Genomic DNA, 26,764 nt, shown 5'->3' on the forward strand with positions numbered 1-26,764 from the left:
TCCACTGAGGCCCCTGATCATGTGACCCCTGACTCCTCCCCTCCTGTGACCTCATCACAGGTCCTGTGCGCACAGAACAGCCATGACTGTGGGGACCCCCAACCAAACCCAGATGCTCAGCCCCCCTACCGCCACCCCTTCTTTAACAATACAATAATGTAACTCTTACAACTGGATGGGTGAGGATCGGTCACAGCTTTATTAACTCTTTAACTCATTCCATTAGGAAGGCATTTTATTTCCAAAAATAATTCCGCTTGTTGCAGCATGCCCTGTGTCTGCACACCGGCAAATTGGCCAACAAGAGTAACTTTCCAACATGTCCTTTCTATTTCCAGGCCGCTGTGACTTTAAAAAATTCTATGATTCTCCTTCTTACAGTCTTCATATCAGGGAGGGTGGTTGGGACGTTCCACTCTGGGACCAGCGAAGAAAGGAAGTAACGTGGGATGTCCCGGTGTTTATGTATCCATGGGACGGCTTGTAGCGTCCCCTTTCGCTTCATTGGATCCTTCCAGGGGCTTCAGGATCACTGGTCAGTAAGGGGCAGCGAAGGGGGATCACCAATCACCACGGCCCGGATATTGGCCACCACAGTCAGTGACTCCTTCCTTATTTAGTATGGAGTCTACCAGACTGTGGGGACCCCCAACCAAACCCAGACGCTCAGCCCCCCTACCGCCACCCCTTCCTTAACAATACAATAATGTAACTCTTACAACTGGATGGGTGAGGATCGGTCACAGCTTTATTAACTCTTTAACTCATTCCATTAGAAAGGCATTTTATTTCCAAAAATAATTCCGCTTGTTGCAGCATGCCCTGTGTCTCCACACCGGCAAGTTGGCCAACAAGAATAACTTTCCAACATGTCCTTTCTATTTCCAGGCCACGGAGGATCCTGCATACTCGTAGGCAGGACTCCGACCCCCACCCATCATCATCATTAACGCTTGTTCCACTCCGTCCTGGAGTCCTGACAGGAATATGTCCAGTCCAATATCCGTTAAATGAACACCATCGGGCCGTATGAGGCCTGTTTTATCTCCTTCCAGCTCTCGTGTCGTATCACTACACCACTTCTTTCCTTTACAAATTTTGCCATCCGAATATTTCTTAGCCTCCTTGTCCGTTCGATGGCCGTGATGTCTCTCGCACCTCTCCATACAGCTCTCGGCACAATCTCTGACCATACTATAGTTAGTTTACTAAAAAATGCTCTGAAGCGCTCAGTGTCTAGCTTCATTATTGCCATTAGTTCTGCACTTTTGTAATGACCGAGGTCGTTTCCCCCGGCGTGTATAACTAAGATGACCGGACCTGATGCTTCTCTGCCTATGTCGATTACCTCCATTAGTACATGTGGTCATCGCAGGCCTCTAATACCTCTCCAGTTGAAATATGTGTTATGAAACCCTATATTCCTCCCGCCTGGGCGGACTTTCGCCCTTTTTTCTGCCCAATATATATACGAGTGGCCTATCACTCACACTGTTGGCTTAGCGTCACCTGTAAAAGAAACAAACCACGTTAGGATAACAAGTCCGGTCTTATGTATCTTGCAAAACACGCGGATCGCCATCTTCCTATCCTCTGAACTTCCGTCTCTGACAGTCCTGCTTTAGCTGCTTCCGTGGCTGCGCCTATGCGGAATGAGTGTGTCCCGTAATCTTTGGGGTGGTTCCCTGCTGATGTTAGGCATTTATTAAATATAGCTTGGAACTGGTATCTTGATAATGGAGTTCCGTCAATGTGTGATAGGAAGAAATTACTTTGTGGCCTGATGGCTGTATATGTTTTTACTATTGTTACCGGACACAGTATACTGTTAGTGGGTTGTAAAAGCACCCAAGTGCCCCTGCCCGCTAGGTCCGTTTTGGATTTGCGTATGCGTATTGCATTATTGGCTATGACTACGTCCTGGTGTAATAAGCCTCCACTGGTGGTGATTTTGGATCGGGGGACTAATTTGCTTATGCGTAGCGCCCCGAAGAAGGCGATCGCAAATGCAGTAGACACTAGTGTTGCTTCAAATTGTGAGTGGCGTGTTACTGGTGTTAGGGATATGATTTCTGACAGCAGTTTTATTAACACGGGACGTCTGCACTCCTGACTTGGCTGACCTCTTTTCCACCCTTTTAAGGCTTGCCTGATGATGAATCTTTTTGTCACATCTTCCCAATTCAGTAATTGAAAGTGAAATGCCACTCCAGTTAGCCACCGCTGTGCTGACGCCCCTGATATGCCCCTCATCATTAGTTGGTGGAGAAATTCTATGGTTACATCTAGTCTGGCTTGTTCACATATGTCAACCCGTCTGCCTGCTACTAATCGTGTCCACTCTCCCCATGCCTTACCGTATGCTTTCCACGTTGACGGGGCGACTGATGCTCTGATTAATGGCATCAGCTGTTCGCCACTATATCCCATAGGGAGGGTGGGCAACTGGTGCCCGACGGGTGGGCGTTGGGGAGGAGCTCTCTGAAAACCTGCCAATTGAATTGTGATAAAGCGTTAGCAGCAGCAGCATTAGACTCTTCAATATTGTAGCTCGCGCGAACCCATATATTGTGTTTTAGGCACAGGAATGCTAGCCGGCGCAGTAGGCCTAGCACTGGGAGAGACGATGATGCCATCTTATTAATGCAGTGCGCTAGGCTGGTGTTATTTGTTATGAAGCGTATATTTTTGTTAGCTAGGAACGTGCCCCATATTTCTATTGTTACCAATATTGGAAAGAGTTCCAGGAGTGTCTGGTTTTTTGTTAATCCTTGTTCAGACCAATATGGAGGCCATAAGCCTGTGCACCACTGGTTATCTAGTATCGCTGCATATCCGCCCGCTTCTGCCGCCCCGGTGAATAATCTTAGTTCAGTGTTGGACTGTTCTGCTGACATAAATAACGTATGACCGTTGAATGATTGTAAGAAGTTTTTCCACACCTCTAAGTCCGCTCGAAGCTGCCTGGTGATTCTGATTCTATGACTCGGTTTTAATGAACCTTTTGTTGCAAGGGATAAACGACGAGAAAAAACCCTTCCGACTGGCATCACCCGGCTGGCAAACACGAGGAGACCTAGTAATACTTGCATCTGCTGTAGAGTTACTTTCCGTACCGCGCAAAATCCCTCGATCTGGTGTAATGTTTTTTGTATTTTTTCCGTTGGGAGGCGGAACAACCCTGCTGTGGTGTCGATTTTGATGCCTAAAAACGATAGCTTTGTTGTGGGGCCTATGGTTTGTGTAGGGCATAATGGGACTCCGAACAGTTGAGCGATATTTGTGAATTCGTTAAGTAATGATTGCCATTGATTTGAGTCTTTTGGTCCGACGAATAGGAAGTCATCTAGGTAATGTGTGACAGACCTATTGCCGGTTTCATACCTCAACACCCATTCTAGGAAGGAACTGAATAGTTCAAAGTAATAACAAGAAATTGAACAACCCATTGGGAGGCAAGTGTCGTAGAAGTATTCATTGTTCACTTGGCATCCCAACAGGTGGTAGCAATCTGGGTGCACCGGTAGTAGGCGAAAAGCGGATTCTATGTCGGATTTAGCGAGGAGCGCTCCGGGCCTAGCATCGCGTACTAACATTACTGCTCTGTCGAACGACGCGTAGGTGACCGAGGCATCTTCTGACGTAATACTGTCATTTACAGACTCTCCTTTTGGGTAAGATAAATGATGGATAAGCCGGAATGAACCTGGCTCTTTTTTTGGTATTATTCCTAGAGGGGAAACTCTTAGGTTACTGAATGGTGGTGTTGGGAAAGGGCCCGCCACTCTGCCTAGAGCTACTTCTTTTTGTATTTTTTGTCTAAGTATTTCAGGGTGTTCTTTTGCAGATTTAAGGTTATTTGCAAAGGTGGGCGATTTATTAAGTTTGAAAGGGATGAAAAAACCATATGTGAAACCAAAACGTAACTGCCCCGCTGTGTCTTTCTTAGGATATTGGTCTAGCCAGGGGCCCATCGCGTTTACGCTCACCGGGGTCCTTGGCTTGTGACTGTGGGAGTTTAATTGATAATTTGCTTGCGGGACGAGAACATCTCGCTGCAGGGTGGGCTCCTCCGCAGGCTGAACATTCATGTTTATATCTGCATAAGGTGTAGAAACGACAGTGTCCCTCATTGAACTGCCAGCAGGCCCCTGGTCTACGTACGACCACTGAATTTTGGCCTGCTGTTGCCGGTTGTCCAGTAGCCGTTGTTGTAAAGGGATGTTGTTTCTGTGACAGCATTAATCGCAACCATACGTCTGTAGCTTTTACCCCCCAGCCTAGCTGTGGTTGCAGAGCCAACCGCCTCCAGAACTCCTCATCGTAGCGCCACCATGCTGAACCGCCGTGTGCTTTGTACGAGTTATACACCGTATCCTGGTATATGAATAGTTCCGAGCAGCGCTCCGGATGCTTTTGGCCCATGATGCAACCCAGCACAGAAAACGCCTGTAACCAGTTGCTCATTGTCTTTGCGACCTTTTGTCTGTTTCTGTCGAATGGTCGGTCGGCTACCCTTCTCTCTTTGTCTATAGTATGTTGGTCAGTGGTTAATAGTGACCAAATGTCGATGTAGTCATTATTCCATATTTTCATTCTGGTTTCCTCGTCTATGTGTGAGCCTAATGGGCTAATTCCGCAAAAGAATGCGTCCTTGTGTACACTGGCTAATGGTGGAGTTGTTTTAGTAGAATTATGTATTACACCTGGTGGCGCGGATAGTTTTTAGACTATGGCCTTAAGGGCCGTTATTAAGTTGTTGTTAATATTTCCCATTTCAGTTATACTTATATTGCACTCACCCATTTCTGCGGCTGGAGGAGGGACTCCGATGTTTGGAGGGACTTCGACACCAGTCTCGCTCGGGGTGAGCTGCGTGCCTCTGCTTGTAGACCTACGTGAAATCGCTTCATCGTGCAGGCTGTAAGCTCTGGAGGGTGCCCTTGAATCATCTCTGCCCCCCGAAGGACGGGATCGGTGCAAGCAGCTGTGGTTTGACGTTGCGCCCGACATCTCTGATGCGGAGGATGGTGAGCGCCACCTTGAGGACCGCGAACTGTTACCCCTCCTGTGGGATGCCGATCTCCGCTTTGCTTGCGACGACCTCTTCCTTTGCCGGTGACTTGTGTGCTGTGATGTAGATCTGTCGAGGAGGAACTACAGCGAGTTCGCCTGCAGCGAGTACACCTGGAGTCTCTGTGTCCCTGACGGTGTATGTGGGGTTCTGCGCAGTATACATGTGTCCCACCGGGATGTGGCGGTGCTATTTGTGTCCAGCTAGAGGGTGATGCTATATCGGTGTCAGGCGCGTACGTCGCTGCGCTATCAAAGGGGTATATGGTATTGATCATTTGACTGGGCGCTGGATGGGCTGCGGTGATTACAGGGGCAGCCATGTCCCCTGGATGTGTAGGGTCATGTGTGCTGTTTTGGGAACTTTTTCTTTTATTTTTAATAGGGGTTTTTCTGCGGGGAGGGGGTGTTTGTGGGGTTGGCAGAGCACAGCTCCCGCCAGAGGATTCCTGTCCGAAGCTGTGCTCCGCCACAGCCCCTGCTGTGTGTTGAGGGGGAGGTGATGGATAAATGTATGGCCCGCAACTTCTTTTCTGTGGCAGCGGGGTGCTGTGCCTAAAGCGCTCTGGAGGGCGGGAGTGCCTGCTGGACCTCCGCTCTCCAGGGTGCCCTTCGGCAGGATGCGGGATGGGAGTTTTTAGGGGTTTGGGCTTTGATATGCTCGGTGCTGTCTTCAGCACCGGCGGCAGCCAGGAGACCTGAATCCCCGCTGTGCCCGCTGCCGACACAGAAGACACCCCACAATCGTAGACTAGTGCAGCGGAGCCCCGTGCCAGCTGTGAGTGCGGCGCAGGATCCACCGCTGCACCAGCCACCGCTTCCTGTTCCGTCGCGCGGCATTCTGGACTGGGGGCGTGACCTGCGCTTCCTGTACATTAGCTCCTCCTCCCCCAGCATGCCTCTGCAGCCTAGTCGCGTGGCTCGCCCGCCTCCCTGCTCCGGCGCGCGACCGCCGAGAGGAAACCCCCCCCCCCCAACCCTACGCCGGCGCGAACACACCGCCTCGCTCCGGACCCCCGCTCCCCCGCCCCGGCAAGAGCACGAAGAGGTTCCGCAGCCGATCTCCGTCCAACGCCGGGGGGCGCCTGCCAAACCGCCCCACATGCTCGCTCTGCCGCGACGTCGTGCGAGACAGGGGGTGAGCCACGATGAGTGGCCTGCAGCTGTGCGTCTGCGGCGGCCGGGCGAGAATGGAGGACAGGACCAGACAGCGGCAGAACTGCAGCCCCTCGTCCCAGAGGATCCGGATGCAGCACGCTGAGTGGTGAGTGAGTGGGCCCAAGGGGTGAGGGGATTGGGGGATGTGATGTACCCTTAAGGGGTTGAGGGCCAGGGGAAGGGTTATCCGGGGAATTAGAGCTGGGGCCAGGGGGATGAGCGCTGAGCCCCAAGATGAGGGCCTGTAACCAGCGCTCGCCCCCCTGTGCAAACCCAGCCTTTAGGGCCTCAGTAATCTGACCTGATCCTGAATTCTCCATGACGTTCCAGTCTGGGACCAACAAAGAAAGGAAGTAACGTGGGATGTCCCGGTGTTTATGTATCCATGGGACGGCTTGTAGCGTCCCCTTTCGCTTCATTGGATCCTTCCGGGGGCTTCAGGATCACTGGTCAGTAAGGGGCAGCGAAGGGGGGTCACCAATTGCCACGGCCCGGGGAGGGGCCACCACAGTCAGTGACTCCTTCCTTATTTAGTATGGAGTCTACCATTACACACAAACGAGTGGTAAAGAAATCAGTGAGACACCTGTGGGATAAGAATGTAAGAACGTCCATTACACCCTCAGATGACTTCCCTCGTGGGTACAGTGTCCGAAATGGGGTCACTTTAGGGGGTTGTATGTTCTTCACACCTCGTGGGCTTTGCTTTTGGCCGCTCCGTACACACCTGGCTCTGCTACACGCCGCTCATCTCCCGGCTGCATCGCCGCTGAGCTCCGTCCCGCAGATGAGCCGCTAACGGCCGCCATCTTTTTTCAGAAATCCCGCAGCGCTGATTGGCCACTGCCGGACCAATGAGCGACGCGAGATTTCCTGGACAGACAGACAGACACACAGACAGACAGACAGACGGGATAAGACAATTATATATATAGATAAGGTTTTTGTTCTGTTTCCTGTAATAGATACATACGACCCAACTATGGAGACAGGAAGGGAGGAAACGTATTGTTCTCATAGTACAGGACCCCTTTACTGGCCCCACAGTGTAATGCCCCCATTATGCCCCTTATGCAGGATGTATGATGCCCCCGCACAGTGTAATGCCCCTTATGCAGGATGTATGATGCCCCCGCACAGTGTAATGCCCCCATTATGCCCCTTATGCAGTATGTATGATGCCCCCACAGTGTAATGCCCCCATTATGCCCCTTATGCAGGATGTATGATGCCCCCACACAGTGTAATGCCCCCGTTATGCCCCTTATACAGTATGTATGATGCCTCCACACAGTGTAATGCCCCCATTATGCCCCTTATGCAGGATGTATGATGCCCCCACACAGTGTAATGCCCCCATTATGCCCCTTATGCAGGATGTATGATGCCCCCACACAGTGTAATGCCCCCATTATGCACCTTATGCAGGATGTATGATGCCCCCATTATTCCCCTTATGCAGGATGTATGATGCCCCCCCCACAGTTTAATGTTCCGGACGTACTAAAAAGAATGAAGATCAGGAATAAATAAAAAGAATGAACACAAAAACTTACAGGTCCAAACATATGGAGAGATATTATGGATTTCTTGTGTATCTTGCACATGGGATGAACATGAAATATATCAAGATTACAAGGGAATGAACACATTCCATATAAACAGGTGTATATTATATTCCTACACTACCACCATCCCCCCACACACAGTATAATGTTCCCTCAGTACCCCCTGAGGTTTTACAGTTGGAATAATCCCTCTGGAGTTGGTTTTCCCTTTGCCTGCTCCCCTACATGTAGACCCTCGAGCATGTATACTTGCATGTAGGGGAGCAGGCCTTACTAGATATCGAGGCTTTGTACAGTAATATACCGCATGATGATGGTATCAGAGGAGTAAGTTGTTTCTTGAAATCGAGATCAATAGAGTGTAGCAGACATAATGACTTCATAGAGGATCTTCTAAAATTCACTCTTACAACTTCTTTCTTTTTGACAGGAAGTACTTCCACCAGCTCAGGGGTACTGCGATGGGGAGCTCCTGTGCCCCCTCGTATGTTAACCTATTCCTGTGCTGGTGGGAGGAATCCACAATATTCAGGGATGATCATAAGTGGTGGCATCCATATATTGGGGTTTGATATAGATATATTGACAACATTTTTATCATCTGGTCAGAGACGAGTGAACAATTTCTTGAATTTGTCAGGGAACTCAATATCCATAGACTGGGCCTTAGATTTATATCAGAGTTTAATTATTACCAGTTGCCTTTCCTGGATGTACCAATCAAGAAAGAACAGGATGGGACCCTAGGGACACTCATCTACCATTAACCTATGAGCATTAATAAACTATTAAATTACTAAAAAAAAAACAAGCAATATCCAAGGGCTAATTTTTACAGTTGAGTAGAAACTGCTCTAATGTCACAGATATTAATAAAGAGGCAATAGACATGAACACCAAATTCAAGGAAAAAGGTACCCATAGTATATTTTGGATTCCACACGATTGTTTGCAGAAAAACAGGAGGGACAGACACTCCTCCATACCTAACCAAGAGAGCAAGAAAAATATGGGATAACACAAGTAATAGAAACTTGTCACAATCAGAGTGACCTTACCTTTAACCCCTTAAGCCCCGAGGGTGGTTTGCACGTTAATGACCAGGACAATTTTTACAATTCTGACCACTGTCACTTTATGAGGTAATTACTCTGGAACGCTTTAACGGATCCCCCTGATTCTGAGACTGTTTTTTCGTGACATATTGTACTTCATGATTGTGGTAAAATTTCTTTGATATCACTTGCGTTTATTTGTGAAAAAAATGGAAATTTGGCAAAAATTTTGAAAATTTTGCAATTTTCAAAATTTGAATTTTTAAGCCCTGAAATCAGAGCGATATGTCACACAAAAGAGTTAATAAATAACATTTCCCACATGTGTACTTTACATCAGCACAATTTTGGAACCAAAATTTTTTTTTGTTAGGGAGCTATAAGGGTTAAAAGTTGACCAGCGATTTCTCATTTTTCCAACAAAATTTACAAAACCATTTTTTTAGGGACCACATCACATTTGAAGTCACTTTGAGAGGTCTTTATGACAGAAAATACCCAAAAGTGACACCATTCTAAAAACTGCACTCCTCAAGGTGCTCAAAACCACATTCAAGAACTTTATTAACCCTTCAGGTGCTTCACAGGAATTTTTTGAATGTGGAAGAAAAAAATGAACATTTAACTTTTTTCACAAAAATGTTACTTTAGACCCAATTTTTTTTATTTTCACAGGGGTAACAAGAAAAAATGGACCCCAAAATTTGTTGTGCAATTTCCCCTGGGCACGCAGATACCCAATATTTGGGGAAAAAACACTGTTTGGGCGCACGGCAGGGCTCGGAAGGGAAGGAGCGCCATTTGACTTTTTGATTGTAAAATTTGCTTGAATAATTAGCGGACGCCATGTTGTGTTTGAAGAGCCCATGTGTGCCCAAACTTTGGAGCTCCCCCACAAGTGACCCCATTTTGGAAACTAGACTCCCCAAGGCACCTTTCTAGATGCATAGTGAGCACTTGGAACCCCCAGGTGCTTCACAAATTGATTCGTAAAAATGAAAAAGTGAAAAAAAAAACACTTTTTCATTTTTATGAATCAATTTGTGAAGCACCTGGGGTTCCAAGTGCTCACTATGAATCTAGATAGGTGCCTTGGGGGGTCTAGTTTCCAAAATGGGGTCACTTGTGGGGGAGCTCCAATGTTTGGGCACACAGGGACTCTCCAAATGCAACATGATATCCGCTAACAAATTGAATGGAAAATCGGCTCAAATTGTTAGCGGACACCACGTTGCGTTTGGAGAGCCCCTCTGTGCCCAAACTTTGGAGCTCCCCCACAAGTGACCCCATTTTGGAAACTAGACCCCCCAAGGCACCTTTCTAGATGCATAGTGAGCACTTGGAACCCCCAGGTGCTTCACAAATTGATTCGTAAAAATGAAAAAGTGAAAAAAAAAACACTTTTTCATTTTTATGAATCAATTTGTGAAGCACCTGGGGTTCCAAGTGCTCACTATGAATCTAGATAGGTGCCTTGGGGGGTCTAGTTTCCAAAATGGGGTCACTTGTGGGGGAGCTCCAAAGTTTGGGCACACAGGGGCTCGCCAAACGCAACATGGTGTCCGCTAACAATTTGAGCCGACAATTTGTTAGCGGATATCATGTTGCATTTGGAGAGTCCCTGTGTGCCCAAACATTGGAGCTCCCCCACAAGTGACCCCATTTTGGAAACTAGACCCCCCAAGGCACCTATCTAGATTCATAGTGAGCACTTGGAACCCCAGGTGCTTCACAAATTGATTCATAAAAATGAAAAAGTGTTTTTTTTTTCACTTTTTCATTTTTACGAATCAATTTGTGAAGCACCTGGGGGTTCCAAGTGCTCACTATGCATCTAGATAGGTGCCTTGGGGGGTCTAGTTTCCAAAATGGGGTCACTTGTGGGGGAGCTCCAATGTTTGGGCACACAGGGGCTCTCCAAACGCAACATGGCATCCGCTAACAATTTGAGCCGATTTTCCATTCAATTTGTTAGCGGACACCATGTCGCGTTTGGAGAGCCCATGATGTGCCTAAACAGTGGAGCTCCCCCACAAGTGTCCCCATTTTGGAAACTATACCCCTCAAGGATTTTATTAAGGTGTATAGTGAACATTTTAAACCCAGAGGTACGGCACAGAATTTATTTACATTAGGTCATCATATTGAATAAGTTGTCATTATTCTTGAGCGCAAGTGCTCGCTACTTGAGTTTGCATCGGGTACTCAGGTATGCACCATGTACAGCGTGTGCTCGAGTGACATGCTTGAGTCCCTGCTCCGCATGTTTCACGGTTATTAGATACCCAAAAAAAAACATGCGGGGATCGCTCGTGCATGGCAGGCAATCCCCGTAAAGTTTTTTGGCCGCGAAGCATATGGGGCAGAGACTCGAGCATGTCACTCAAATACCCACGATACTCAATGCATACCAGAGCACCCGATGCAAACTCAAGTAGCGAGCACTTGCTCTCAACACTAGTCGCCATATCGTCATCTTTTTTTCTTACTTTTGAAAAAAATCCAAACCCCAGCCCTAACCCTAGCACAACCCTAACCATAGCGCAACCCTAGCCCTAGCACAACCCTAGCCCCAGCACAACCCTAGCCCCAAACCCAGCCCTAACCCAATCCTAACCCAAGAGTTTATTTTTGGCGCTGTTCCTTCTGCGGTATAAGTGATTAGACGACTTTATTCTTCAGGTCGGTGTGATTACAGCAATGCCAGAATCATATGGGGTTTTTATGACTGACAGCTGTCACACACTAAAAGACACATTTTTTGTAAAATCTAGTTTTTGCATCGCCATATTTTGAGAGCTATAATTTTTCCAGATTTTGGCAGACAGTCATGTGACGGCTCATTTTTCGCGGGATGATTTGACGTTGTTATTGGTACCATTTTCAGGCACGTGACATTTTTTGATCGCTTTCTATTCCGATTTTTGGGAGGCAGAATAAACAAAAACCAACAATTCAGGAATTGTTTTTTTTTTTTTTTTATTCTGTTCCGCGTGTGGTAAAATTGATAAGGCAGCTTTATTCTTCGGGTCAGTACGTTTACAGCGGTACCACATTTGTATCATTTTTCTATGTTTTGGCGCTTATACACAATAAAAGCTATTTTATAGAAAAAAATATTTTTTAGCATCGCTTTATTCTGAGAGCTATAACTTTTTTATTTTTCGGCTGATGGAGCTGTATGGTGGCTTGTTTTTTGCGGGACGAGATGACGTTTTCAGCGGTACCATTTTTATTTATATGCGTCTTTTTGATCGCATGTTATTCCACTTTTTGTTTGGCGGTATGGTGATAAAGCATTGTTTTTTGCTTCGTTTTTTTTTTTTTTTTTTACCGTGTTCACTGAAGGGGTTAACTAGTGGGACAGTTTTATAGGTCAGGTTGTTCCAGACGCGGCGATACCAAATATGTGTACTTTTATTGTTTTGTTTTTTTTTTTTTTATAATAATATTTATTGATGGGTACATTATAATTATATTTTTATTTTTGGTGGATTATTTATTTTTTATTTTTTTTATATTTTTGCAAATGTTTTTTTTTTTTTTTTTTCCACTTTCACACAGTTTATACACTTTATTACTTTGTCCCACTCTGGGACTTTCACTTTTTTTTTCTGATCGCCTGCATGGCATAGGGACAGAGCACCATCCCTATGCCATGTAGGCTGTCAGCGGTGCACAATGTGAAGATTGCTTGGAGATGCACTGCGCATGTCCAAGCAATCTTCCTGCTCTCTGGTGACCCGGATGTTGTCATGACAACATCGGGTCGTCATGGCAACACCCGGGAAGCCTTTGCAGACTGCGCTGGAAGCCGGAAGAGGAGGTGAGTATCGCCGATCACCTCCCCTTGCCCCCGCAATGCCGCGATCGATTTCGATCGCAGCATAGCGGGGGTTAATGTGCTGGGAGCGGTGCAGGACCGCTCCCTGCACATTGTCACAGCTGACACCCGGCGGCGATCGCGCCCGCACAGCCTGTGTGCGCGCGCGATCGCCATGACGTACTAATACGGGTCTGGCTCTTAAGTCCCAGGGCACAGACGCGTATTAGTACGTCAGATGTTGTTAAGGGGTTAATATCCTCGGAAAACACTAGTATGTACTTGTGGTCGACCCGGACCTGAGGGTGCTGTGGGATCTACTCCCACAATAACTTTCATAAAGGGTTGGTCAATTAGGGACCGTTTAGTGCATAGTTTCTATAAAAACCTGCACCCAAGTGGTCTTGGCTAGATAGAAGAATCTGTGGTTTCTTTAGTTGTGGAGAAAGTTGTACATGTAATTGGATGAGACCATATAAATCTTTCTCAAGTTCATCTACAGGTGAAGCCTTTTTCCAGAGGGATTATTCCAACTGTAAAACCTCAGGACTTGTATATGTGGCCACATGCAACTGCCCCCTAGATTATGTATGCACGACCAAGAGGATTGTGGGGGGGCATTTGGGCAAAATACGTCATGGCCGGGACACCTCATTAGTGAGACACATGAACAGTGCACATTGAGGTGAAACTGGAGACATCTCCTCTTATATCATTGAGGTGGTTAAACCCAATGTGAGAGGAGGTGATCACAATAGATGTATCCTCAAAATGGAAAGTGAATGGATTTCCAGACTGGATTCACAAGCTCCAAAGGAACTCAATGAGCAAATTTCCTATGCCTGTTTTGTGTGAATACAGCCCCATTCTGGATTACATTTTTGGATTTTATACTCTACCCATTGCTGCTCAGTTCCCTGTGAATGAGGTTCACATATTGTTTTACTTCATCAAGAGATCTGAGCTTCTATATCAGAATTATTTCTTATTTCTTATCAGTTATATCCCACTTATACTGTTTAGTAACTAACAAGTGTGGTGTTCCTTATGTATCTCTAATTATGCAATAGTGGTCAAATTTGACCATTTAGGAATATACTGGGCGCCATCATCCCCTATTTTTTGTAGTGATAAAGTAGATCTACATGCCTATTGCATGATGGGAGGATGTGCAATAGTTGTTTTTAGTCTCCCATGACGCTGATCTCAGAGAGAGGATTTTTCATTTGATGGAATGCAATCCAATACCATATGCGCTCCGGCATGGAACGCAGACATCTGGGCATGCGCATTCGTGACAATGATCCTAGATGCGCTCCAGTGTGGAATGATAACTACGGGCATGCGCAGTCACAGGTACAAGTGAAGCGGCGGCAATCAGTTTTTTATTATTATTATTATTATTACTTTATATAGTGCCATTGATTCCATGTTTATCTAGCGTTTCAGTGTAAAATACGTCACTTCCGAACATGCACACTAGGGAATGGACATTATTGGACTTCTAGCTCATGAGAAGTAGCGTAGGTGCAGTACATTATTGTAGACAGATCCCGGTTCTTCTGCAACAACTCTCGACACTGCTGTTTCTGGGCCTTCGGTTGCATTTCCGCTATTGCGACTCCTCCAACGTCACCTTCTGGCTTGCCCAGCAAGCATGGAGCTTCCACAGCCTCTCTGTCTTGCCACGGCTTGATGAGGTTGACGCGATATATCTGGTACGGCTTACGTCGTCCCTGTTGATGATCCTTGTAGTTCACTTCACCCACTTTTTCCACCACCTCATACGGCCCTTGCCAGTTGGCCAAGAACTTACTTTCCACCGTAGGAATTAGCACGAGCACTCGGTCTCCCGGATTGAATTGGATCACTCTGGCTGACCGGTTGTAGACTCTAGCATGAGCTTCTTGTGCCTGGAGGAGATGTTCTTTCATAATGGGCATCACCTTCGCAATCCTTTCCTGCATCAGAGCGACGTGCGCGATGACGCTCCTGTGGGGCGAGACCTCCGCTTCCTAGGTTTCCTTTGCAACATCCAGGAGACCCAGCGGATGTCAGCCATACAGGAGTTCGAATGGCGATAACCCTGTAGAGACCTGTGGAACCCCTCGGATGGAGAACAAGAGATACGGTAGGAGACAATCCCAGTCTCTGCGGCCCTTTCTATGGCATTCCTCAGCATACTCTTCAAAGTCTTGTTAAACCTTTCGACAAGGCACGTGGAGGCCACACACAATACTGAGCCTCATTTTGACTTGTTTTAAGGACATTACATCAAAGTTGGATCAGCCTGTAGTGTGTTTTTCCACTTTAATTTTGGGGGTGAGTCCAAATCCAGGCCTCCATTGGTTAATAAATTTGATTTCATTGATGATTTTTGTGTGATTTTGTTGTCAGCACATTCAACTTTGTACAGAACAAAGTATTCAATGAGAATATTTCATTCATTCATATCTAGGATGTGTTATTTGAGTGTTCCGTTTATTTTTTTGAGCAGTGTATATTGATGTTGCCCACGAGCAGATTCAATCAGGGGACCAACCAATTTCCATAAAAATTCTCTTGAATGCTCTACAATAATGGGCAAAGGCACAAGGGGACTTTGAAAGTGAGAGGTGGGGGCGGTTAACTGGCGTGTAGGGCAAGACTTGCAATACTTACATCCCGGCCAATAGAACCTCTGCACAATCTGTTCCTGTGTTTTTTCCACTCCCAGATATCCCCCCCAAGACATGTCAATGGGCCATGTCCAACACCTTCTGTCTATAGGGGCCCGGCACTATTAACTGCTCCACTCGCTCCTCCCTCACTTTCTTGACCCGGTACAACGACTGCCCACTCATCATAAAATGGGGAAACCTTGTGTCAGCCCCCGGCTCCTGTGTAACCCCATTTATAGCAGTGACATTATTAAAGGCTTCCTTCAGAGTTAGGTCCCTGTGTTGGGCAAGCCCAAAATTCTCGCTGGTCACCCCTAACTCCGGAATGGCAGACCCGGGGGGCACTACCTCCTTATCCCCAACAAGGACACAAAAGAGAAACCTGTCTGACTCTGGGTGTGGTGATACCTCCTCAGGGTTAACTGGTTTCTTATCTGAGCCAGCAAACCCGGAACTCTTCCCCCACACATCCCAAAACAAACAAAAGTCCCAGCCTATAGTAATAGGGTGCAACAAGTCCTGAATGACGCTGACCTCGTGGGACTCAGTACCGTGAGCCATTTCAATGTCTACTCTGGCCATGGGCTAGTCCTTAGCATTACCATGAATGCACCGAATGCCAACTTTTTTTCCCCGGGATCGTTTGAAGAGGAAGGGTGGCCATCATAAGGGTCACCAGACTCCCGGATTCTAGCAGTGCCGTTACCTCCTGTCTGTTCGCCTTCACAGAACATGTTTGTGGCCCCTCGCTGGGTTGACATTTCACACTGCAGGTCGGATAAGCTTAATATGAACAATGGCGTCATATGCTGCAGTCCATCGGCTCAGCGGAGAATGGGCGGCTATATGGCCTGGGCCGTGGCACCTCCAGTAAACAACATCACCTGTAGGGACCTTAGGCACCACCTCCCCCGCCCCTTTGGACCTTGGATGGCTCACCCCCTTTTGAGTCTCCGCCCCCTGTTGGGAACCCCAGTATGGAGTGGGCTGCCTTCCCAAGGAACCTTCAACCCCCTGGTATCTCTTGACCAGTCCAACCAGGTCATCCGCATTCCAGGGATCACCCTGGGCAACCCAAGCCTGTATGGGCCTTGGCAGGGAGTGCACAAACCGGTCCATCACCACCCGCTCTACCATCTGCGCGGGTGTAGGGGAATCCGGTACCAGCAACTTCTGGACCAGGTGCAACAGGTCAAACATTTGGAAGCGAGGTGGTTTGTCCCGGTGATTACCCCAGTGGTGAACCCACTGCGCCCTGATAGTCATTGTCACCCCCAAGTGGGCGAGAATCTCAGTGTTTAACTTGCCATACCCTTTGGCGTCCTGCAAAGCTAAATCATAGTACACCTTCTGGGGCTCTCCCGTCAAGTATGGCACCAATACCTCAGCCCACTGCTCTGGCGCAAGTTTCTCCCTCTCAGCGACCCTTTCAAACAACGTTAGGAAGGCCTGAACGTCATCCACCAAGGTCATTTTCTGCAATGCCCGTTGTGACATGCAGAAGTAGTGCTGTTGCAGAGTGTGACATGCAGAAGTAGTGCTGTTGCTTTAAAAGCATTCAGCAACTATTAGCAGTAACACAAGCACATGAGACAGGAAGTGTTGTGCTCCAGAAGCATCCAGCAACTAGAGGGGTTAACACAGTCACAGGAGTACAGTGTCCATTTTAGGACATGATCAGATATCAAAATCAAACATCATAATGATGTCAGTTTGATGCTAAATACCCTGTCTGACAAGTGTTTCTGAAAAGTGATTTTGATAAGTGACTTTTACAACTGTAGTAATAATAATAATAATAAAAAAAAAAAGTCACTGTTCGCTGTTGGGACTTGAACCTAAAATTCTGTATCAAGACTCCAGTGCACTAACCACTGAGCTATTAACTCAGTTGAAGAAACCTAGGAGTTCCATCTGGTTATATGCTTTTCAGTGCAAATCTGATGGAAACTCATTGGAACTTATGCACAGACTGCAAGCAAGACAAATTCAAATGATGTTTGATTTTGATGTGTGAGTCTGATGTGTGACTTTTTTCAAACACCAGAATCAGAATCACAATGACTTTTAGTCACCCTGAGTATTTTCATGGTTGATCTCATAAGACAAGAAAAGCTGCCAGTTACTATCACTTGCCTGGATAGCTCAATGGTAAGGCATCAGCCTCTGAAACTAAAGTGTCATAGTTCAAATCCCAATAGAAATATTATTATTTTTTTTTAACTATCCCTGTTTAGTACACAAACTACAGGGGTGTTTTACTTTTAATATCTGACATTTTGATTGTCATCCTGACGTGTTAAGAGTTTCAGACACGCTGTGTATTTGCATGGTAAATTACATAGCCAAAGTAAATTGGGAGGTACTAATTTACTACATATCTATTTCCAAGTGACTGTTCATTTGCATAATTTCTTAAAGGGGTCTAATGATAACATTTCTTTATTGTCAATTTTTCTTTCCATCCACACAAGAACTGGCTGCAAACTCCCAATTTACTTTTGCTATGTAATTATTATAATTATATATCACTACCTAAATAATCAAATAATGAACCTACAGTTTAATGGTAAGGCATCTGTGTCACATAGTTTTGGTTTGAAAGGATAATAGTAATAATAATAATAATTAATAATAAAAAGTTCAGTGTCCCTACAGGTTTTTCTTGGCTTATGAGATTATCCATGATAATGCTTAGTAATTGTGATTCTTATTCTGATGTGTGAGAAAAGTCAGGTATCAAAGCCAAGCATCAGTGAAGTTTGTGTGCTAGCCAACATCGTTTAAAAAACAAAAGCTTATTTTTTCTGCACCAGGGATTTAAACTCAGAACTAGTGATGGGCGAGCACTAAAATGCTCAGGTGCTCGATGCTCGGGTTGAGCATATTGGAATACTCGGGTGCTCGACCCGAGCAGCGAGCCCAATGTAAGTCTATGGGAAACTCTAGCATTTTTCAGGCGGCTCCCTCCCCCCGGCTGTCTGTTTTTGATCAAAAATAGCATGAAAGCTATCCCACCATGGCAAGGTGAACCCATTCGGGATAGCCCTACTCTGTATAATATTAAATACCTTACCATGTGTCAAAGCCTCAAACTTCTGTGTGTGAATCAAACATGAGATCTAATGTGATAGAAGATTACTGTCCAGGGAAGACGGGAAACATTCATATAGACGGCCGGTGGAGATGTAGTCAGTGAAGCACTCTGGCTAAATATGTTTCTAGAGCCGTAGTAGAAGATGAAGATGTCGTCCTCATGAAGTAGTTATTTCTCATGTTACGTGTAATGAATATCTCCTGCAGTATTGCTAATGCCGATTCCAGTGTCGGTAAATGAGACGAGAATTAGCTTTATGGAAGATGAGTCTATGAGAAACGTATTCAGCTGCCGACTCCAAGGAAGAAACTGCTTGTTGTCTGTGGCCTAAAATATATAGGTTTTATTACTAGATGTAAAAAAGAAAACGAAATACTGTAAAATAATAAATCTCCTCATATGTTTCCATTTATTATCTCCAGTAATTGTATTCTTACACAGGATTTTTATGATGTTACATCAGCTCATCTTCTTCTCATTCAGGTCCCTACAATATCAGATCCTCTCAGTGAAGATCTATTAAAGATGATTTTCCTGATTTTACCCATCAAAGATGGATTTGGACAGAGACAAGATGGTGGAGAGGATATTACACCTCACCCTAGAGATCCTCTTCCGGCTTACTGGAGAGGTGAGAGATTCTGATGACGTCACATTACATCATTCTTATCTATGGGAATAACAGATGGACAGAACTGGAGAGATGAGGACTCTGGAAATGTCTGTAGTGAGATTTATTAATGTGTCTCTCCATAACCAGGATTACACAGTAGTGAAGAAAACCTCTAGTGAGCGCTGTCAGGACCCTGTGTCTGAGGGATGGGGAAGACCCCTGAGCCCAAGCACTGGGCCTCCACCTCACCCCCTGATACATGAGGACATCAATGACCAGAAGATCCTAGAACTCACCTACAAGATGATTGCGCTGCTAACTGGAGAGGTGACACTGCTGGGAATACTGGGAAATTATACAGTAACACAATGAAAGGATCGGGGGGATGACTGTATCATTGTATGTGTCAGGTTCCTATAAGATATCAGGATGTCACTGTCTATTTCTCCATGGAGGAGTGGGAGTATTTAGAAGGACACAAAGATCTGTACAAGGACGTCATGATGGAGGTTCCCCAGCCCCTCACATCACCAGGTAATAGGACAGGACTAAATACACACGGCCTATAATTATCTGTATGTAAAGAATGAATTCAGTCCCTGTATGTGTTTCCTCCAGATCTATCCAGTAAGAGGACAACACCAGACAGATGTCCCTGTCCTCTTCTTCCACAGGACTGTAAACAAGAAGATCCCAATGTTCCTCAGGATCATCAGGTAGATGGAGAGAAGGTGTCATGAGATCTCCCCTATGATGTGTAGATGGCTGTGAAGGTCTTGTGTTCAGTCTTGTTTTATCCACCAGTATTATGTGTTTTCTATTTGTGTAATGAGAACGGTGGAGATGGCAGGATTAAAGCTGATCATAGATGGGACTTCTCCATCTGTCTGTGACTTTTACAATATTTGTTTCAGGGTGAAGATCTGACCCATATTAATACTATAGAGACATATGTGAGGGGTGATGAATGGTGTAAAGAGGAGATTCCTACATATGACTACCCAGGTGAGTAGTAACCACTAAATGCACAGAAGTCACAGATTCTTCTCAGTCACCGGCTGTGGCTGCTTTATCAGTGGTGGAGTCCGGCCGTATCACAATCGTGTGATCACCATTTTGCCTCTAGACCACAACATTCTCTTCCACCCAAAACTGTTCAAATGATTTGGGCCTTGAAACCCTTTTCCATAGAACTTACAACCTGGAGGATCCACCTACTCCGTGTGATTAGGAGACGTTACCAGCCCAGATCTGTAAACCACAAAGCCAGAAAATCACTTGAAGAAAAATATTATGATGGGACTGTAAGAGAAAGTGGAGTGTAATGATGCTGTTGGCTTCCTAGATCCCTGATATATTATTGGATGAATCTACCTTCTCTCCCTTCTATGCTGCTGAATGTCCTCATATGGTCCCTACAAGGCCAGGTCCAGTCTTTCTGGCCAAACTTCACTTTTATGATCAACAACATTAAATGTGCAGTGAGGGCCAAGTGTGAATTTCTGTACAATAACAACAGAGTTTCCCTTTATCCTGACTTTTGAATTTCTTTTAAAACCGACTAACTTCAAACAGGATTGTGATAAACTAAACAACAAAAAAAATTACACCTGTGCCATGATATATCTCTAAGCTAAATTTAAGACGTCTCATCTCTGCACTATTATAACAAGTTCTCTTTGAACGTCTAATATTTCTTCTTGAAACTCATCTGACAGAAAATATTGTCCCTTACGATAGTTTAGATTGCCAAGAGCCCCCGAGCCCCATACTCTAATTACCCCAGAGAGGTTTCACCACTAGTTACTCATTTATTACTGATGGAGACTGTTGAGTTTGATCATTTCAGTAGATGTGTTATTGTTACTCACAGTTTTGACTACAGTAGTTAGTGCCCAAAATACTCTGATTTAACCCCTTCCTGCAGACAGTTTTGTGTTCCTATCTGGGCCCATTTTTCAAATCTGAAGTGTGTGACTTTATATGGTGATAACTTTGGAATACTTCACAAAGGATAATAGGAAACAAATGGATCTTACAAATAATATTCCAACTTCTCTTGAATCTGACAATACCCTATATACAGCTGTACACTACTGTCTGGGCACATGGCAGGTTAAGGGAAGGAGCGCCATTTAGCTATTTGAATGCAGATCTTGCTGGGATAGTGTGCAGACACAATGTATTGGGGGCACTGTTCGTTGTCACCTGGCAGCTCAAAAGATGGCCACCACAAACAGGCTTAGCGCTATCTACTCCATTATCCAGATCCCAGGGTTTGCCTTTAACCCCTCTACATGGATCTGGACTTAGACAGAGACCCCTAGGCTTGGGCCACCGTGTTACCTAATGTTCTGTGGTGTGAGATGCCAAGAAGAATAGTCAGATAGCCGGGTCAGAACATGGAGGTCAGAGAAAATACAAAATCACACAAAAGTAGTCAGTAAACGGGCCGAGGTCACAACAGGAAACAAATACACAACCCGGGAGCTGAGCACAGAGGACTGAACCAGAGGAGAACAAGGCTGTATCTGGCAGCTTCCGGCAATATGCTTCCAGCTTTAGTAGGATGCGGTGCTTTCGAGTTGCCTGAAGCATACTGCCAGACTGGATGGTACTACTGGTCCTAGCAACCCTGGACAGAGCCTGCGCCGCCCAGAGCTTCTAATTCTGATGTATCCTCCATCACCAGCGCCTGCAGGATGAATAAGGCGGCTCCTGGTGAGAGAAGCAGACGTCGCAGGAGCAGATCCCAGAGGAGATGGGACCCACCATTTGTAGAAGCCCTAATGTGACCAAATTGCCGAAAACCAGAGCAGTAGAAATCCCCATAAAGTGACTCCATTTTGGAAATTATAACCCTCAGTGATATAATCTATAGGAGTAGTGACTATTTTGACTCCACAGGCACTTTCCAGAAATTAGCACGCAGTGGATGTTGGAGAGTGAAAATTACAAATATATAGTTTCATTACCCAACACTTAGTGACCAGATTGTGCTCCAGGAGACACACACCATCAATTAAGTGGGTTCTTCTCACTATAGTAATGTTAAATACATGGATGCTAAATGTGTTTTGGGCGCACTGCAAGGCTCAGAAGTGAGGGGGAGATCTGACTTTGGGGGAGCGGATATTGCTGGATTGGTTTATGGAAGCCATGTTGCTTTTCAAAAGCCTTTGAGCCACTAATAATGTGGAAACCTCTGGTTTTCCATTGACAGGTGATGGACCTGAGTGGGGACTTGTTTTTTGTGAGATTAGTAGAAGTTTTTATTGATATTATTTTTGCCTACATAACATTGTTTGGTGGCTTTTTATTCCATATTTGGGAGGCAGAATTAACAAACAGTTGGACACTACGATCCACTGGTTCATCCTATGAGGTTTTCTATTACACTGTGAACTGTTATTGTCTTGGTGAATAATGACGGCTAACATAGGGCAAAATTAAAAAAATCACAGAAAAAGATACAGCCTTACTAACACCAAATCATATAACAAATGCTACAGGATGCCGAAGACCCCCATGATAAAGGTGGGGGCAGCGCAGGTGCAAAATACTGATGAAGCTACCACTCACAAACCTACCAATTCATGGAGAGGGTGGTTGCCTAGTATTAAAGATGCACACAGATGAAGCTTGCATAGGACGCCAGTCACACAGGTAGGTGTGATGCAGTGTCTGGCTTAGGATAGTGATGATGCCCATACTATTAGATCAGGGGGGCTGTCCAGCACTATATAAGTGCACCCCACATGGACAGACACCCCAGTACACCCAACAAACACTAAATTGCTAGTGCATTTGTTATCTGATTGGTGTTGGTAAGGTTGATTTTTCTGCGATGTTTTCTTGGTAGATAATGATACTTTTACATAAAGTGCATTTTTGAAGAGCGTTGAAGTAGAAATATTCATCAATATAAATTTTAAGGATATGTTATTCATAAATAATGATTGATTTTATTCTTGCCAGATGACTGTACCAGCAGATCAGAGGGACAGCTGAAATCAAGTTTTATCAGACATAAGATAACTCACACAGGGGAGAAGCCTTTTTCCTGTTCAGAATGTGGGAAATGTTTTAGCCGGAAATCAGGTTTGGTTATACACCAGAGAAGTCACACAGGGGAGAAGCCTTTTTCCTGTTTAGAATGTGGAAAATGTTATGCTGATAAATCAACTCTTAACAAGCATCAGAGAACTCATACAAGGGAAAAGCCTTTTTCATGTTTAGAATGTGGGAAATGTTTTAGCCGGAAATCAGATTTGGTTAAACACCAGTGAACCCACACAGGGGAGAAGCCTTTTTCTTGTTCAGAATGTGGAAAATGTTTTAGCCAGAAATATGCTTTGGTTAATCACCAGAGAACTCACACAGGGGAGAAGACTTTTTATTGTTCAGAATGTGTAAAATGTTTTAGCCAGAAGTCAGTTTTGGTTAATCACCAGAGAACTCACACAGGGGAGAAGCCTTTTTCTTGTTCAGCATGTGAAAAATGTTTTATCCAGAAGTCAGTTTTGGTTAATCACCAGAGAACTCACACAGGGGAGAAGCCTTTTTCTTGTTCAGCATGTGAAAAATGTTTTATCCAGAAGTCAGTTTTGGTTAATCACCAGAGAACTCACACAGGGGAGAAGCCCTTTTCATGTTCAGAATGTGAGAAATGTTTTGCTGATAAATCATATCTTAACAAGCATCAGAGAACTCATACAAGGGAGAAGCCTTTTTATGTTCAGAATGTGGAAAATGTTTTGTGAATAAATCATCACTTCTTAGTCACCAAAGTACAGACACATGAGAGAAGACATTTTTATGTTCTTAATGTGGGAAATGGTTTCCTTGGAAATCAACTTTTTTTAAACTTCAGAGAAGTCACACAGGGGAGAGGCGTTTTTCATTCTAATCTAAAATTGTATCTTTTTAAAGGGGTTTTCCACTACTAGGACGACTCCTTCTCATTCCTCATGTTTGGCCATGTTAAAATAAAAAACAATGATACGCACCTCCCATTCTGGCACCGTTCCATTGGTGTCACTTGTGTTTCCAGTGCTCACATAAGGTTCTTACATCACACAATCCTGCTTCCAATCAACGCCACCTTTGGATGTATTGAACATCAACAGGAAGGACATGGCATGGACATAGCACCGAGAGAAGGCACACAATGAAAACACTCTCTTCAGACCGTGTTCCTGGGGGAATTATAAGCAATTTACAGCCTCAAACATGACGTCTGATATAGGAAAGAAAGAAGAGATCAGAGGTTAATCTGAGGTCCTCCACCTCTGTCAGCATGTCTGGTATGCAGTTTATTATGGAAGGTCTTATGTTCCTGCTCCAGAGCTATTACTGCCTCAGCTCAGCAAGAAGCAGTCTTAACCCTCATGATGCCAGACAGCTCCATAAATCTCCCTGTACTCTCACCGAAACCCACATACTGAGCAGTGCTTGCTTCACAGGGACATTTACCCCCCAGCCACAGGGAATTCTGATATGGAGAACAACATAACTTATTTGTATATCAGATTGCGTCTATCCCTACTAAACAATAGATGCAGCAATATATACAAAGGCTGGAGACCACATACAAAACTGAAATACGTCCCCTCACTTCTAGCCTGTCACAGGTTACTGACAAGGTACAGAGATTAGAGGCTGATGTCCTACAAGACGTGGACCATCAAAATGCTCATAAATAAACAGTCTGTTTAATTTGGTTGATGGCCATGAAAATCACAATAATATCTGGATAAGGGGTATACCTGAAAGCATCAATGCACAAGTGATTATGCCAACACTATTGACATTAATCAATAATATCCTTGGTGATCCTATTGATAAGGAGCTGGAGACCGACAGGGCGCACCATACATTAGGCAATTATGGTTCAGATCCTGAGCATCCAAAGGACATTATCTGTCACATACATTTTTTTCAATGTAAGAGGCCGTAGTGAGGAAAGCAGCGGAGTTGGGTCCTGGTGATTTTCAATGGAAAACGTATACAATCGATCATAGATCTATCCTGAATGACACTTGCTAAAAGAAGGGTATTGAAACCACTATTTGATGCCATCCGGGAAAATGGCCGGATGTACCCCTGTGGTACCTTTCCAGCTGCAGGTCCAAAAAAAATGGAACATTGTATACTTTGAAAGATTAAAGTGACGAGACCTTTCTGTGATGTCCTGGACATTCCCAGAATCCATATATCTGACTGGCCACCTGCTCCACCATTGCCACAGAGCGTTCCAGCACGTCACAGAAGGTGTTCAATGGATCAGGAACTTTATGGTGATGCACCCAGACGAGAAAGGAACCTGCCAATCATATGAGCTCCTGAAATGAATCTTGTCTTCCCTGATGAGAGACAGTTTGCCGATGCTTACTTATTTCTTTAAGCATATAAGATATATGTAAATAGAGCATTAGGTGCCACTCTTCCTCTATACATAATGTCTCCTTTCATATCTTAGAACGGCATTTAAGTTGACTTCACATTATATTACTGTAATATCAGGCTGTATTACTTTACTCGCTATGTATTCCATGGTTTCCACTAATAGGAAGCCTAGGACTGAAGGTTTGACTTACGCCTGTAAAGACAACCCCCAGTTAGGGACTTGCATTGGGATCTGCTTGTTTCGCAATTTCCTACTGTTTCGATATATTCATAATCTATACTTCTTAGACACTGAGAGGTAGACGTTACTATCTACCGTCTATACTTCCTCTTTTAATCTTTCTCTCCTCCCCTCCCCCCTTTTTTTCATATACAGTTATATGAAAAAGTTTGGGCACCCCTTTTAATCTTAAGCTTAATGTTTTATAAAAATTGGTGTTTTTTGCAACAGCTATTTCAGTTTGATATATGTAATAACTGTTGGACACAGTAATGTTTCTGCCTTGAAATGAGGTTTATTGTACTAACAGAAAATGTGCAATCTGCATTCAAACAAAATTTGACAGGTGCATAAGTATGGGCACCTCACCTGAAAAGTGACATTAATATTTAGTAGATCCTCCTTTTTCAAAAATAACAGCCTCTAGTCGCTTCCTGTAGCTTTTAATGATTTCCTGGATCCTGGATGTAGGTATTTTTGACCATTCCTCTTTACAAAACAATTCCAGTTCAGTTAAGTTTGATGGTCACCGAGCATGGACAGCCCTCTTCAACTGATCCCACAAATGTTCGATGATATTCAGGTCTGGGGACTGGGATGGCCATTCCAGAACATTGTAATTGTTCCTCTGCATGAATGCCTGAGTAGATTTGGAGCGGTGTTTTGGATCATTGTCTTGCTGAAAGATCCATCCCCTGTGTAACTTCAATTTTGTCACTGATTCTTGAACATTATTGTCCAGAATCTGCTGATACCGAGTGGAATCCTTGCGTCCTTCAACTTTAACAAGATTCCCGGTGCCGGCATTGGCCACACGGCCCCAAAGCATGATGGAACCTCCACCAAATTTTACTGTGGGTAGCAAGTGTTTTTCTTGGAATGCTGTGTTTTTTTGCCGCCATGCATAACGCCTTTTTGTATGACCAAACAACTCAATCTTGGTTTCATCAGTCCACAGGACCTTCTTCCAAAAAGAAATTGGCTTCTCCAAATGTGCTTTTGCATACCTCAGCCGACTCTGTTTGTGGTGTGCTTGCAGAAACGGCTTCTTTCGCATCACTCTCCCATACAGCTTCTCCTTGTGCAAAG

General features: G+C 44.8%; 1 protein-coding gene across 1 annotated transcript; it reads left to right on the plus strand.

Moving 5' to 3' along the window:
• The first annotated feature begins 40 nt into the window (after nucleotides 1–40).
• LOC141191532 (gastrula zinc finger protein XlCGF66.1-like) lies at nucleotides 41–25,901 on the plus strand. The gene is made up of 7 exons (XM_073661424.1): nucleotides 41–179; nucleotides 18,918–19,065; nucleotides 19,195–19,374; nucleotides 19,458–19,581; nucleotides 19,666–19,763; nucleotides 19,962–20,052; nucleotides 23,026–25,901. The coding sequence occupies exons 2-7, from the start codon at nucleotides 18,988–18,990 to the stop codon at nucleotides 23,334–23,336; spliced, it is 882 nt and encodes a 293-aa protein (XP_073517525.1). The 5' UTR covers nucleotides 41–179; nucleotides 18,918–18,987; the 3' UTR covers nucleotides 23,337–25,901.
• Nucleotides 25,902–26,764: the final 863 nt, after the last annotated feature.

Source organism: Phyllobates terribilis, unplaced genomic scaffold, assembly GCF_046119375.1.
Source record: "Phyllobates terribilis strain yellow unplaced genomic scaffold, ASM4611937v1 Scaffold_47__1_contigs__length_9908305, whole genome shotgun sequence".
Lineage (NCBI taxonomy): Eukaryota > Metazoa > Chordata > Amphibia > Anura > Dendrobatidae > Phyllobates > Phyllobates terribilis.

Coding starts and splice junctions, on each gene's coding strand:
- LOC141191532 (XM_073661424.1), top strand. CDS start 18,988: ATGGATTTGGACAGAGACAAGATGGTGGAGAGGATATTACACCTCACC. Junction 19,375..19,457: donor TTGCGCTGCTAACTGGAGAG/GTGACACTGCTG, acceptor TGTATGTGTCAG/GTTCCTATAAGATATCAGGA. Junction 19,582..19,665: donor CCAGCCCCTCACATCACCAG/GTAATAGGACAG, acceptor TGTTTCCTCCAG/ATCTATCCAGTAAGAGGACA.